Consider the following 16536-nt stretch of genomic DNA (forward strand, 5'->3'; position numbering starts at 1 on the left):
GCCAGGGCTCTTCACAAGCTGACTTCTGCTGAAGCCCAGGCTTACCACATTGAAAGCCACTGCAGTGGACTGGCCTGTTGGGTCTCCTTGAGGGCAGATCACTGTACAGATCAGCCATTAATAGGCCTGCCATCCATTGCTTCTGATGCCTAGCTTTCTTTTCCTCCTGGTTTGTGTTCAAGCAGACCAGAGGATGCAAGTCAAGGGAGTGCCCGTTTCCCATGTCTAATCTTCGGTGGCCTGAACTACAAGTCTATAGTCACAGGCATGTTCTGTAGTAGTTTTTCTAAGGTAGACAATGCCCACAAGGAAAATTATATTCTCACGTTAAAACTTTCTTTCCGTTTTGTCTGAAAGGGAGGTTTTTTCTACTTACTGTATACTTCGCTGATGGTGAAGTGAATCTAGCTATGAGATTATTATTTAAGTTCTTATTTTGGCTATGCTATTACAGAAAAATGTTAGCCATCTCTTTTATAAGGTCTAAAGATTAAATTGTGCATCCTACAGATTCCTTCATAATAGAATTAGTTTCCTACCTTGAAGAGAATAGAGAAATGAAAGAACAAGTTGGGCTTAGAATAGAGAAATGAGGGAGCAAGTCCTAGATCGCTTGCTGACAATAGCAATATTACATGAGTACTTAGCAAACGATTTCAACCATTAGATAACAACTTAAGAAAACATTTACCAGAAGGTCCAATGCCTTCTATAAATTGTAAGAATCATGTATTTGAAAACACCTCTTAAATATCTAACATGGTGTAGTTTGTTTAACCAGTAAACTTAAGCACAACCATATAAAATGTTTTTAGTTTCTTTCTACCAACAAGTATAAAACATATGATACAGAGATTCAGGTCACACAAATTAAAATGTATCTTTGATTGATTTTAGCAGCTTAAATTTATGGACAATCTTATCTATAAGCCATTTAAAATAAAACTCTTAATAAAATTTCCCCATGTGGACATACAATATGTACGCACATATAACATAGCATAATAGACCAATATAGCAATTTTAATAATAGCTTTTAAAATCTTTAACTCTTTTTGTAGATTGCCAATTGATTTGAATTGCTTTTTGTTTTTAGTAACCTCAGTTAACCATACTTTCTCTCAGTTGGTACTGTTAATACATTGTTGGCTTCATCTGTTTACAGAGCCATCCCAAAGTACTGAATACAATAGAAGTGGCTGGAAAAAGTCCATAGGAACCTATAGGAGGACAGCTAAACACAGAACCAACAACACTTTAGTTTTATGAGCAGCAAATCATATATAACTATGGATGACAAAAGACTTTAAGTCGCCATGTATAAAATTATAAACTCATCAACCAACAAGAGGCACTTGCTTACTTCACAATATTTTTGAAAGCACCTGTAGGATTTTACAAGTATTTAACCCTTTAGGCCTCTGGGGCTTTCTCATTAAAATAACTATCATGTCTAGTAACACAACATCATTAGACTTTTTAATTCTCAAACATTTGTATTAATAGCATTTTCCATTATAGAAACTTAAAGTTTGGTACCACATCACATCTTGACAGTACTTCTAATATAATCCAAATGGCCTGATTACTTGGTGTCTCTATAAGATGAGAGACATAGGTCCTTCGATTTTTTCAGAGGAGCATTCTTGAAAATGCACATGCCCTATTTTGTTCTTCCTCACCAATATTCTGGTTCTTTGGGGTGAGATGCCTAATGAGAATTTTGATCCCTCCTTTGCCCCCACACCATTAAGAATTTGCTAAAATGCTGAAAACGTGTTCAAAGAAGGAGATACTACTTCCTCAAGATAGTAGCAGGAGGCAGTTGGCAGGATGGCTTTTGAAGTAGCCTCTGAAGAATAGATTTGGAGAAATGAATACATTGGGTATTCCAAATGGACTGATGACTGAGCAAAGATGGGGAGAAAGTACAAAGTGTAAGATAAGGTGTCAAAAACTCACATATCACATGAGCCAAGAAACAAACAAAAATACTACTTACAATGGTAAATAACACTGATGTGTGATCTTGGTGTAAGGTAGCTGAAGAGAACTTTCAACATACTACTATAGGTGCCTACAGCACCATCTGCAGTGCCGCATTCCATAAGGGTGCCGGTTCGTGACCCGGCTGCTCCACTTCTGTAACTCTGCCTTTCAAATAAATAAATATATCTTTTAAAAGGCTACTCTGCAACCTAGTACACATTTATGTTTTTAAATTTTCATAATCAAGATGTTAGATAAGAAAAACCCTATATAAATGAGATTCTTGATTGTCTTGAACACAACTGAATTTGGCTGGCACTCATTATATTAAAACTTGCAGCCACACTCTTGAAAAAATTTTTTGATGATAAATTTCGTAATTCCCCAATCTTTAAACATAAATGTCTATATAATGCTTTCACTTTATATGTGTGACAAGAATCAATGAGGGCTTCTTTTTCTTCTGTTTTGAGTCCAGCAATTTTGGAAGTATCCTCTCCCATTTCACTGACACATTGGAGTATTGCTTTCCAGAAGTCCCCCCCCCCCCCCCGAAGCAATGTCATTTATATTCTCCTTAGAGCATTGAGAAATCTTATTTTAGGATCCTAAAAGTAGAGCTTTTAGCAAAATGAAGGAGCGGCAGTTTGTTTCATGACAGATCTCTGCACTCGTGGTTTGAAGGCCTCTAGCTTTCTTGATCTCCTTTGATTTTCATTATTTCAGCACTGACAATAAATCATGCCATGGTCACATTTTCCTTTGTCTTTTCTCCCCACCCCCCCAGAAAATTTAAGGAAGTACAAACTTCATACTTTTCATCAGTAAAACTTTAGGAATGTAGTGATTCTTCTACCATACCCACAGTCCCACCCCTCTCCCTTTTCCCTCTCCTACTCCTGTTGTTATTTTTTACTTAAGATCTATATTCAGTTAACCTAATGCGCATATGATTAACTCTATACTCAGTAGGGTTCAACAAATTGTATGGGAAAAAAACTGTTCATCAATGAGCTGTTCAAAGTTATTGCATCTTGGGGCCGGCACTGTGGCACAGTGGGTTAATGCCCTGGCCTGAAGCGTCGGCATCCCATACGAGCACCTGTTCAAGACCCAGCTGCTCCACTTCCTGTCCAGCTCTCTGCTATGGCCCAGGAAAGCAGTAGAAGACATCCTACGTCCTTGGGCCCTTGAACCCACATGGAAGACCTGGAAAAAGCTCCTGGCTTTGGATTGGCACAGCTCCGGCCATTGCGGCCATCTGGGGAGTGAACCATTGGATGGAAGACCTCTCTCTCTCTCTCTCTCTCTGCCTCTCCTCTCTCTGTCTAACTCTTTCAAATAAATAAATAAATCTTAAAAAAACAAAACAAAACAGTCATTGCATCTTGAAGTGCTTTTTTCACTCCTATAAAGTACCTTTTAGGTGCCCTATTAGTTATCACAGATTAGAGAGAACGTATGGTATTTGTCCTTTTGGCTTAGCTTATTTCACTAAGTATGGTGTTTTCCAGTTTCATCCATTTTGTTGCAAACAACAGGGTTTCTTTTTTTAAATCACTGTGTAGTATTCCATAATTTCTTTATCCAGTCTCCACTTGACGGGCATTTGGGTTGATTCCATATGTTAGCTATTGTGAATTGAGTTGCAATAAACATGGCAATATAGATCAGTCTTTCAAATGCTGATTTCATTTTCTTTGAGTAAATTCCTAGGAGTGGGATGACTGGGTCATATGGTAGGTTTATATTCAGATTTCTATGGTATCTCCTTACTGTCTTCCCCAGTGGCTGTATGGCTGTACCAGTTTACATTCCCACCAGTAGTGGATTAGGGAACCTTTTTGCCAGAGCCTTGCCAGCATTTGTTATTGGTTGATTTCTGTATGAAAGCCATTCTAACAGGGGTGAGGTAAAACCTCATTGTGGTTTTGATTTGCATTTCCCTGATGGCTAGTGATCCTGAGCATTTTTTCATGTGTCTGTTGGCCATTTGAATTTCCTCTTTGGAAAAATGCCTGTTTAAGTCCTTTGCCCATTTCTTAACTGGGTTGTTTGTTTTGTTGCTGTTGGTTTTTTTTTTTTAATCTCTTTATATATTCTGGTTATTAATCCTTTATCAGTTGCATAGTTTGCAAATAATTTCTCCCATTCTGATGGTTGTCTCTTCACTCTGCTGAGAGGTTCTTTTGCAGTGCAGAAGCTCCTCAATTTGATGTAATCCTATTTGTCCATTTTGGTTTTGATTACCTGTGCCACTGGGGTCTTTTGCAAGAACTCTTTGCCTATGCCAGTGTCTTGCAGGGTTTCCCTAATGTTGTCTAGTAATTTGATTATATCTGAGACTTGCTTTATGGCCTAGCATGTGGTCATTCCTAGAGAAAGTTCCATGCACTGGTGACAACATGTGTATTCTGCATCTGTAGGATGACAAGTTTTATAGATATCTTTAGATCTGTGTGATCTATAGTGTCAATTAACTGTTGTTTCCTTGCTTATTTTCTGTTTGGTTGATTTGTCCATTGCTGAAAATGGAGTATTAAAGTCCCCCTTTACTACTGTATTGGAGTCTATGTCTCACTTTAGATCCATTAACATGGTTTTTAAACAGCCAGGTGCCTTGTAATTAAGTGCATAAGTGTTTATAATAGTCATATTTTCCTGTTGAATTGATTCCTTAATCATTACATAGTGCTGTTCTTTGTCTCTTTTAACAGTTTTTGTGTTAAAGTCTATTTTGTCTGATATTAGGAAGGCTACACCAGCTCTTTTTAAGTTTCTGCTAGCGTGGATTATCTTTTTCCATCCTTTTATTTTCAGTCTGCGTGTATCTTTGTTGGTAAGATGTGTTTCTTGTAGGTGGCAAATACATGGCTTTTGTTTTTTAATTCATTCAGCCAGTCTGTATCTTCTAACTGGAGAATTGAGGCCATTTATATTCAAGGTGACTATTGATAAGTAATGACTTGGCCCTGGCATTTTTTCATTAATATCCATGTTGTTTATTTTGGGTCTCCTTTGTGCATTTACTGGGAGATTTTCTGCTTTCACTTTCTTTCATAGTGTGACCAGCTTCTATTTTTCTGTGTAGCACATCCTAAAGCATCTTCTGTAAGGCTGGAGGAGTGGTGACAACTTCTTATTTTATTTTATCTTTTTAAAGATTTATTTGTTTATTCCAAAGTCTGAGTTACACAGAGAGAGGAGAGGCAGAGAGAGAGAGACAGACAGACAGAGAGATGTCTTTATCCAATGATTCACTCCCCAGATGGCTGCAACAGCCGGAGCTGTGCCAATCCAGAGCCAGGAGCTTCCACACAGGTGCAGGGGCCCAAGAACTTGGGTCATCTTCCACTGCTCTCCCAGGCCATAACAGAGAGCTGGATTGGAAGTGGAACAGCCAGGTTTCGAACCAGTGCCCATATGGGATGCCAGCACTTCAGGCCAGGGCGTTAACCCGCTGTGCTACAGTGCTGGCACAACTTATTTCAATTTCTGTTTGTTATGGAGGGTATTTATTTCACCTTCATTCATAAATGATAGCTTTGAAAGATATGATATTCTGGGCTGACAGTTTTTTTCTCTTAAGACTTGGAATATATATATCACCATTCTCTCCTACCCTTTAGGGTTTCTGATGAGAAGTCCACTGTGGGTCTAATTGGAGATCTTCTGAAAGTAATCTGGCATTTCTTGCGCACATTTTAGAATCTTTTCTTGGTGTTTTACTGTGGAGAATTTGAGTGCAATGTGTCATGGTGAGGATCTTTTCTGGTCATGTCCATTGGGAGTTCTGTGTGCTTTCTGTATTTGGATGCCTTTCTTTTCCAAATTAGGGAAGTTTTCTGTAATTACTTCATTAAAAAGGCCTTCTAATCCATTCTCTCTTTCCACACCTTCAGAACTCTTAAGACCCATATGTTGGGTCGTTTGATAGTATCCCATACATCTCTGACAGTGTTTTTTATTTTTCTAATTTCTTCTTATTTTTTTTTGGATCTGACTATAAAAGTTCCAGAGATTTGTCTTTTAACTTAGATATTCTTTCTTCTGTCTCAAGTATTTTTTATTTGTTCTATTGAGTTCTTCATTTCTAATATTTCATTTTTATTTCACTTTAAAATCTCAATTTTGTGGCAATAATTTTCATGCACGATATGTGCGGATTTCTTTAGTTCATGAATTTGCTTCTGATTACTTCTGCATAATCCTAAGATCAATTTTTTTAATTCCATTTTTGGCATTTCATTAATCTTGTTATCTTCATATTCTACTATTGAAGTTGGGTGTAGTAACTCTCACTTTTTTATTTGTTTTTGTTTTTTAGTCAGAAGGGAGATTTGTGTAGCTCTGTTGGTGTAGTCTCTCGCTAACCTCATTTCCTCAAAGGAGACCAATGCCTGGGCACTAGCCCCAGTAGGTCAGTTTTTATGTGCGCTGCACAAGAATCACACAAAGGATCCATGCAGTCCTTGGTGCGAACACGGATCCTGCAGCAATGATCCTCACCAGGGAATCAGGCAGCTCTGAGTATGTGGAGCCGCCCGTAGTGACTGCCCAAAGTCTCAGCCACAACCTGTGCCCTCCCACATAGCCAGTGTTTTCACAGTTCCAGCACATAAGGTTCCCGCAGTCATGCGCTCCCATGCCCCTGTCAGTTCTCCCAGCTAGACTCAGTTGTCGCCTCTGTGCTTGTTGCCAGGCACGCTGAGGTGAGGAGGTACAGCTGTTACGTAGGTCCAAAATGGCATCCGCCCTCTTGGTTAGTTACAGGATGCCTGTGTGGGGTGGCCAGGGAGAGAGAAACATGCCCTCCTTTTTTTCCCTCTGGGTTGGCAGGTACACTGTCTCCCACAGGGCTCCTAGTCAGACTCATGACAGACTCTTTCCACAGCTTTACTGCCACTGAGTTATGCTGCTGCCGTCCGGTCTCGCCTCACTCCAGAGCTGATGCTGAGGCTCTCGGCAGCTGGGATCCTGAGTCGTGCGCACCACACCCTCCACCTAGTCCACCGTGTCCCTCTAACTTGCATGGCGCTTCCTCTGCCGTTTTCTCCCTAACTCTTGCCTGAGACTGCACTCTCTCCATTTTTTTGTTGTTGTTGTTGGATATTAGATTTATTTTTTTTAACTTTTATTTAATAAATATAAATTTCCAAAGTACAGCTTATGGATTACAATGGCTTCCCTCCCCCCCATAACTTCCCTGCCACTCGCAACCCTCCCATCTCCCACTCCCTCTCCCATTCCATTCACATCAAGATTCATTTTCAATTCTCTTTATATACAGAAGATCAATTTAGTATATATTAAGTAAAGATTTCATCAGTTTGCACCCACACAGAAACACAAAGTGAAAGATACTGTTTGAGTATTAGTTATAGCATTAATTCACATTGAACAACACATTAAGGACAGAGATCCTACATGAGGAGTAAGTGCACAGTGACTCCTGTTGTTGACTTAACAAATTGACACTCTTGTTTATGGCATCAGTAATCTCCCTTGTCATGAGATGCCAAAGCTATTGAAGCCTTTTGAGTTCGCCGACTCCAATCTTATTTAGACAAGGTTGTAGTCAAAGTAGAGGTTCTCTCCTCCCTTCAGAGAAAGTTACCTCCTTCTTTGATGGCCCATTCTTTCCACTGGGATCTCACTTGCAGAGATCTTTCATAAAAACTGTGTTCTTCTAGACTAGAGCAATAATCTCCCTCCCTGTCCTACCATCTTGACTCTTCCTTCCTTTGTATTTTACTTCTCACATCAGGATCATGAACATCTTCTGCTCATGGACTTTATCATTTTAAATAGGACCCCATGCAAAACACATCGAATAAGCATCAAAAAGCTTGGTGTTTATCAAGCTGATAAGTGGGATAAAGTTATCAATCTTTTGTTGCACATGTTCCTGTCATTTCAGCACAGTCTACACTTTTTTCTTTTTTGACAGGCAGAGTTAGAGAGAGAGAGACAGAAAGGTCTTCCTTCCATTGGTTCACCTCCACCCCACCCCCCACCCCCAATGGCCGCTACAGCTGGTGCTGTGCTGATCCGAAGCCAGGAGCCAGGTGCTTCCTCCTGGTCTCCCATGCAGGTGCAGGACCCAAGCACTTGGGCCATCCTCCACTGCCTTCCTGGGCCCCGTCAGAGAGCTGGACTGGAAGAGGAGCAACAGAGACAGAATCTGGTGCCTGCCCCAACCAGGACTAGAACCCGGGGTGCCGGTGCCTCAGGCAGATGATTAGCCTAGTGAGCCACGGCGCCGGCCAGCACAGTCTACTCTAAGAACTCAGAATATGGAAGCAGTGGACCAGTGAAAGAGATATGTGAAGTAGCTGATTTGTTCAGTTGCTAAGTGCAGCTGGGTCAGGTAATTAAAAAGTCCTCCTGTGGAGAAATCTCCTGCAACGTCTCAGGGAGTCTCAGAAACCCAGATTGAAATTCACAACTATTAGGTAGACCTCTTTCAGATTTATAGGTTCTGTAAACATCATTTCTGGCATATTTGTTCAGCATGACTGAAGATGAAGCATGTGTGTTTTGTTCACAGTTCTAGTTTTCCAGGGAGTGTAGTGTTCTGTGAGTGAAGTTCATAGCAGGGCACAGCTCTGTTTTTACAGGGCAAGGAATGCCAGGAATGAGCCTTTGCAATCCTGCATGCTTGAGCCCATTCCCAATTTCACCTGTCCCGTGGAGGTAGGAAAGGTGGCAATGAGTTCAGCCCTGTGAACAGATCAGGATTAACTGTGTGTGTGTGTGTGGGGGGGGGGTTGCTAAAAGGGGAGATTGAAGCATGTTTCCTAACTATTTGATCTGTGAAGGGCTGTGTTATACAAATAACAAAACGCTCGCAGTATATACCACAGTCTTTGTTGTAATTGGGATGCTTGTAGTTTTTTGCTTAAGATTTATTAACTTATTAGTGTGTGTATGATCTTCCATCCACTGGTTCACTCCCCAAGTGGCTGCAACAGTGAAAGCTAGGCCACCCCAAAGCCAGGAGATTCTTCCGGGTCTCCCACTTTGGGGCAGGGGCCCAAGGATTTGAGCCATCTTTCACTGCCTTTCCATGCCCATTATCAGGGAGCCAGACCAGAAGTGGAGCAGCTGAGACCCCAGCCAGTGTTGATATGGGATGTTGGCATTGCTGATGGCAGCTTAACCCATTGTACCTCAACACCAGCCCCTGTGGTACTTATGTTTATGTTGAAATCTACACTAGCATCTTTTCTTTGCTCAAACCAAAATTTAGCAATTATCCTTTTCACTGTCCTCCTACAGGCAGTCATCCAGCAGGCTCTTTGTAAGGCTGACTCCTTATTCTTTAGGTCTCACCTTCAATGTTCCCTTTTCTGTGGAGTCTTCTCTGACCAACTTTCACTAGTTTCGCTCTTACGCCATTATTGGTTAGCTCCTTTCAGCACCTCTCACAGTCAGTAATTGCTTGTCTGTTTTTGCACAATGATCACACTTCCCTTGTGCATGTCTTTGTGTTCTTTGCTTGGCATATTAGGATCATGATATAGCTGCTCCTTGTTGGTTGGCTCTTGTCTTCCTACTTTCCTCTCTGATCATTGTCTGCCATACTAGCTATTAAGCCCACAAGGGCAGGGATGTTCCTTTTGTTCACCCTGTGCTTCCAGCTCACGACTCAATGTCTTGTACATAGTGTACACGCCATAAATATACGCTGCATGTCAGTTCACTCTAGATCATAGATCAATGATATGCTGGTAAATGTCTTGCTCTCAAGAGAAAAAAACAAAGAGGCCAGTTTGTAGTGTTGCCTAATATCTGTGGTGTGAATACTCCCGCTGTGGCAGATTGCAAGCTACTAAAATGACATCACTTGTTCCTAAGCTGGAAAGCAACACACAGTAATTCTTCATTATTATGGGCTCCTCCAGAGGAGCAGGCCTGTATGCATTTAGCAAATAGATCAACCATTTCATATGTCTCTTTCATTTATACAGTCCTTCTGAATCCTCTGAGGTCTTAGAGTCTTAGAGAATATTTCTACCATACAGATGTCAATTACTTCAAGAAATATTAGTAACGTGTGACAAATAATTAGCAAGTGATGGATTTTGAGTATTTGTTACATTTTTAATATAATTTAATATCAAATCCATATACTTTAATTTTTTTATATTGGCTGTGTTTAACAATTGGCTTGCAAAATATTTGACAATTAAACAACTCTCAAAGTACAGTGAACAGCAGCTACCCACTGGACATGCGACGTGAGTGAGGCCATAACCAGGGAAGGAAGCAGTTGTTATAGGTGGGAGGGTGCACTGTTGTTACAGAAACATTTCTCGGAGAGGGTTTTGTGGTTTTTTTTTTTTTTTTTTGCCTCTATTAAATGCACTAGTAAAGCAAATGACATTAGTGGCTCCTTCTATGTAATTTGGTACAGTGATAAGAATAGGGAATAAGATGGCAGGAAATAAAGAAAGCATAGAGGAGTAACAACAATCTTTACCATCTATTCAGAGTGCTACAACATCTCTTTACTAGAGATGCTTGTAGATGCTGAAGTGCTTGGTGGTCAAGTGCACTCAATCCCCAGAAATTAGCCTGAGGCCAGAAATCCCTCGTGCCTGTTTCAAGTCATTGAGGTCTTGGTCAGCTGGACTCCTTGCCACTTCACATTAGTCTGCATGTTGTGTGGGATGGAAACAAGCCCCAGGTGGTGTCTGAAGCAAGGCCTGGGAACTCTTGGGACTCAGAGCAGATGACTGAGGGGCAGTGATCACTTAGGGATGAAATATCACAAGAATAGGAAACGTGAGAAGAGCCACCCTGCTACCCTGCGTAAGTTTTCTTCTATAAAATAGAGGTGACCTTGGTATATTTATTTTTACATAATCAAAAGGCAGAGAAAGAGAGATCTTCCATGTGCTGGTTCACTTCCAAGATACCCATAACATCTGAAACCTAGAACTCAGCCTGGGTTTCTCACATGGGTAGCAGAGACCCAATAACTATAGTTACTGCCTGCTGCCTCTCAGAGTATGCAATAATAGGAAGTTGGAATCGGAAGTGGAGTGGAGCCAGGTCTTGAACCCAGCCTCCTCTTCCTTCTCTTCCTCCACTTCCTCCTCCTCTTCCTTCTCTTCCTCCTCCTCCTCCTCTTCTTCCTCCTCTTGTCTGTATTAGTCAAAAATTTTTTTTAGATTATTTATTTGGGGGCTGGTGCTGTGGCGCAGTGGGTTAACACCCTGGGATGAAGTGCTGGCATCCCATGTGGGCACCAGTTCAAGACCCGGCTGCTCTGCTTTCCATCCAGCTCTCTGCTATGGCCTGGGATAGCACTGGAAGATGGCCCAAGTCCTTGGGCCCCTGCACCCACATGGGAGACCTAGAAGAAACTCCTGGCTCCTGACTTAGAATTGGTGCAGTTCCGGCCGTTGCAGCCAATTGGGGAGTGAATCATCGGATGGAAGACTTCTTTCAAATAAATAAATAAATTTTTTTTTAAGATTTATTTATTTTACTTGAAAGTCAGAGTTACACAGAGAGAGGAGAGGCAGAGAGTGAGAGTGACAGTGAGAGAGGTAAGTAGGTAGGTAGGTCTTCCATCCAATGGTTCACTCCCCAATTGGTCACAATGGCCAGAACTGCGCCGATCCAAAGCCAGGAGCTTCCTCTTGGTCTCCCATGCGGGTGCAGGGGCCCAAGGACTTGGGCCATCTTCTGCTTTCCCAGGCCATAGCAGAGAGCTGGATGGGAAGAGGAGCAGCCAGGACTAGAACCGGTGCCCATATGGGATGCCAGCACTTCAGGCTAGGGCATTAACCCGCTGCACCACAGCACTGGCCCGAACCCAGCCACTTCAGTATGGGATGTGGATACCCCAAGCTACATCTTAACTGCAGCACCACACACCTATTTCCTTGGTATTTTTAGATAAACAGACTTTTTTAAAGAAAGATTTATTAATTTATTTGAGAGATAGCATTACAGAGAGAGTGAGTGAGAGACAAAGAGAAGGGTCTTTCATCCGCTGGTTCTCTCCCCTAATGGCTGCAACTGCTGGTGCTGGGCCAGTCCAAAGCCAAGAGCTTCTTCTGGGTCTCCCCCCATGGGGTGCAAGAGCCCAAGCACTTGAGCCATCTTCTACTGCTTTTCCAGGCCATAGCAGAGAGCTGGATTGGAAGTGGAGCAGCTGGGACACAAACTGCCACCCATATGGGATGCCAGTGATGCCAGCAGATGCTTGGTCTAATAAGCTACGGTGCTGGCCCCCACCTCTTTATTCTGACATTGGCTAGGGTTTCTCAACCCATGAGCACATGACTCAGTTCATAACCCATATGAGTCTTTTTTTTTTTTTATTTGAAAGGCAGAGTTACAGAGAGAGAAGGAAGATCTTTGATCTGCTGAATCACTCCCCAAATGGTCACAATGGCTGGGACTGGGTCTCCCACATGGTTGCAGGGTCCCAAGTGCTTGGGCTATCTTCTGCTGCTTTCCCCAGAGCATTGGCAGGGAGCTGGATTGGAATCAGAGCAGCTGGATCTCGAACCAGCATCCTACATGGGATGCTGGCACTGCAGGTAGAGGCTTAACCCACTACACCACAATGCCAGCCCCCATATGAATTCTTATAAGCTGATAGATTCAGTCCTAGAATAGGCAATGATTGCTTTCTCCAGAATCAGAGATGTTTTCTTTTATGAGGTATCATCTTCACAGATTAGTTCAAATAACATTTAATAAGCCCATATTTAATGCCTGGTACTGTTCTAGGGCCTGAGCTTATAGGCTAAAGGTTAAGATTTTGTATTCAAGTGGTTAGGGTTTATTTAAAGGGAGAGGACAGTCAAGACAATAGGATTCTAAACACAGCATGGTATTAGCTGTGATACAGATGGTGCTGGACCCCAGATGGAGGCTCATTAAGTCAGGGCCAAGGTTCCTAGAAATACCTGTCTTGGTATTGAAGTGTGAATGGAAGTTAATTAGGGCATCAAGGGGAGGTAGGATGCTTTGGGGGATGAGAAGTCCTACAGAAAAGTGAAACACAGCATTCATACCAGGAATACAGTAAGAGTGGGATCCTGGAGCTGAGAACTAAAGGCAGAACATTGTATGGTTGTTGGTTCATTCCCAGGGAATTTCAAAGGAAAAGGGCAGTGAGACTAAGAAGACCAATGACTTCATAGTTTATTTGAGACTAGTTTCCTATTATTATTTTTTCTCTTTTGGGATTTTGGTGACCTGATTCAAGAGATGGAATTTTCATGTGAAAGTAACAGTTGGTGGAGGATTGACAGCCAGATGTGTCCTTACCGTGCTTGGTTTTGCTGCTCTTTTTGCTACAGCTGCTGCCTATTCACACTCTGAGGCTTGGCGTGGAAGTGGATTCCTTTGATGGGCACCACTACATCTCTTCAATTGCTCCTGGTGGTCCTGTAGATACCCTGAGCCTCTTACAGCCAGAGGATGAGCTTCTTGAGGTAAAATGTATAGTTGGAAGAAAGACTCAGCAGGAATTTTTAAGCTGTAGGAAAATGTGTTCTCACCAGAAATCTACTGGATTACATTATCATCCTTGCCAGTATAATACAAGCTGTTAGACTGCAAGGTACTTAACAGCTTATTGGATGAAAAAAGAAGTAGATGTCATGCGTTCGGTCCATGTTCCCTATCTGTTGGTGCTCCTGTGATATCCTTTTGAATGTTTACTTGAACAATTAAGTTTGATACCTTAATTTATATTTTTAAAAGAACTATATTTATTAGAGAGCACTCCTACCTGTCGGTTCTCTCCCTAAAGGCCTGAGAGTCAAGAATTCCATCCAGGTATCCCATGAGTGTGGTAGGGATCCAACTACTTTAGATATCATCTGCTACCTCTCCTCCCAAGGTGTACATTAGCAAGAAGCTGGAATCAGTTTTGGAGCTGGGACTCCAATCCAGGCACACTGATATGGGATACAGGTGTCTTAACCACAGCACCAAATACACTGCCCTTGTTTTTTGTTTTTTGTTTTTTGTTTTTTTTTTTTGTTTTTTTTTAAGCAATATTATTTTTAAGGATTTTATATCTGATCTTGTTGCAACATGTAGCCATATTACTTGCAGATTTTGTTGATTACTTCTAATAAGAATCAGAGCTGAATGGCCTCAGACTTACATAAAGTTAGTTGACTAGTTTTCAAGTTTTCTCCTTGGAAATGCCCTATTAACATAACCTTCACTCAGGCTCAGCAACCTTTATTCAAGATAGAGCAGTTCTAGAGCACATCTACTTTAAAATGACTTTGTAAAGAGATTTAGTCAAATCTAAGTTCCACAGCTAACACAGCAAATGAATAGAACAACACTGAAACCCCTAACGTTATGGATAAGTAAATAAGGCCCTGATTTCCCCAACTTTTTACACTGAATTAGTGATAGAAAACCCAACTCTCATTTAATTTGTTTTTTTTCAATCATAGTAACTCCTACGCCCCTAAAAGAAATGTGGGAAATAGTTAAAAGAGATTACCTAGAAGCAACATCTCTTCTAATTGTTGGAATCCACAAGAAGCCCTAGGTTAAATTTAATAGATTCAACCTAGTAGCCTTAACGAAAACAGAATCCCCTCAATCCTGAGTTTAGAGACTTCTTTTTAAAATTTACATTTTTCTCAAAGTGAAATGAAGAGTCAACAAGTAGGATTCACATTGGGTGCAACTGCAACTTATTAGTATTGTCCAAGCACCTACAGGATGTGTTGAGAAGAATTCTAGATAAAATTTCAAGCTCAAGAGATAAAAATACTAAGACTAGCAGTCAAATTCTGTCATTAGTGTGGGAGGCCAGGGTATGGAAGTCCTCTTTCAAGATGTGGTGAGTAGTAAGTTGCTTATCTGTGGAGGTGTTCAAGCTGCTTATTGCAGGTTTTACCCGATGACCTCTGCTTCCTTTTTGGTATTGAGACCATGTCTTCTCTTCTGATGGGCAGTGCCTGGGGTGAACCATTTTAGCTTTACACATGAAGTTCTGTAGATTGGAGACCATTGCCATAATATATAGCTGTAAGATACTGAGGAATGTGATATGTTTATTTGAAAACTGTAGAAATATTTGGAGGTAAAATATACTTAACATGAAGTTTACCGTTTAAACCCTTTTTAAATGTTATACTTGATGGCATTAAATATGCAGCATTACTAGTGTGTGGTGGAGTGGGTCAGAGGAAAGCAAGTAGAGGTGATCTCAGCCATCTAATGAATCCGCTATGCTTTAGCTAAGGTTGGAATTCCAAGGGCCTACAATCTTCTAACAGAATGTGGTTTATTTGGGAAGCAAGATGATTTTTTGAATTAGGAAACGTAGATTTATGGTGAGAAAACTTGAAAGAAGCCCAGGTTTAAAAGTCAGAAGATATTCTCTGGGTTCTGAATTTGCTACAGTTTAACTAAGGGTACCTTTTCATGTCACTTAATTTTTTTGAGAATCAGTTTCTTCATGCCTACTTCACTATGTGTTTGTGAGGATCATGTGAGATACCATCCATGTGAAGTATTGGCCACATTCTTGGCATGAAAAGGTATATTAACAAACTTTACAAGCTGGGCTGAGGTTTGAATGTGGTAATATAGTGGAGCAGCACTTGCATAGTGCTGTAATTAAGAAAAGTTTGACCTTTGGGACACACGCGCGCATGCGTGTGTGTGTGTGTGTGTGTGTTGGGTAATTGACAAGTCTAGAGATAATTGAGGCTTGACAGTACTTACTAGAGTCTTGAGAGAGATTATGAACTCTAAAATAAAACTTGACTTTTTCTGAGTAACCAAATACAGAAATTTTAAAAGTCTCTGTAAAGTTGGCTAAATAACCTCCTGGACTCAGAATGTGTGTATGCGTGTGCGTGTGTGTATGTGTGTGTTTAATGTACTCCTTAGAGCTTAAAACTAGATGCACAAAAAAGCTCTGGGATTAGAACACTGCCAAGTCTCAGCCCAGAACAGCTATTTACAGCAGCCACAAATCCCCTTAGATAGGAGTTGGTGATGGGAAATGTGACCAATCCCTTTAGTGATAGAGAGTAGTAAAGAGGACTACCAGGCACTGCTATAATAATTGGAGACAATTCAATGAATAAATAATGAACTAAATAAATATTTAAAGGTACTCCAAGATAAAAACCTGAAAAGTGACTTTCTAATTTGTTGAAGTGAAAAACCAACTAATCCTCATGTATGGGTAGAATTCCTGCTTTGATTGTATCTACTTGCTTTCTCTTAGTATAGGTTACTGCCTGTTTAGCTGACTTCAGAACTTTCTGTGCTTGTGCCATCAGTTAGCACTGTGGACATAGCAGGACCAGGACAGGCACCTCCTTGTCCCTTCTTGTGTAAAGGTTGACTTGTGGTTTTTGCAAGAAAAAAAATGTAATCTCCTACTGAACTTGTTTTCTCCTGGTCCCCCTCATCAGTCATAAAGACCTGGGAGGTGATATTCTCTTTTCAAGTAGGACTAGCTCCCTAAATTGCTTGTGGGTCTGTTTACCATGTGGTGTTTTCTTTGTAAATAATTAAAAGGCAAGG

General features: G+C 41.0%; 1 protein-coding gene across 9 annotated transcripts in view; it reads left to right on the forward strand.

The window, feature by feature from the left end:
- The window catches only part of PATJ (PATJ crumbs cell polarity complex component), a 445385-nt gene that overhangs the window by 79716 nt on the left and 349133 nt on the right, over positions 1 to 16536 (forward strand). For all 9 annotated transcript variants that reach the window (XM_062191443.1, XM_062191441.1, XM_062191445.1 and 6 more), the window contains exon 15: positions 13320 to 13454. In XM_062191443.1, coding sequence (XP_062047427.1) covers positions 13320 to 13454 — 135 coding nt within the window. The remainder of the gene's footprint in view (positions 1 to 13319; positions 13455 to 16536) is intronic.

The sequence above is a fragment of the Lepus europaeus genome, chromosome 5 (genome assembly GCF_033115175.1).
Source record: "Lepus europaeus isolate LE1 chromosome 5, mLepTim1.pri, whole genome shotgun sequence".
Lineage (NCBI taxonomy): Eukaryota > Metazoa > Chordata > Mammalia > Lagomorpha > Leporidae > Lepus > Lepus europaeus.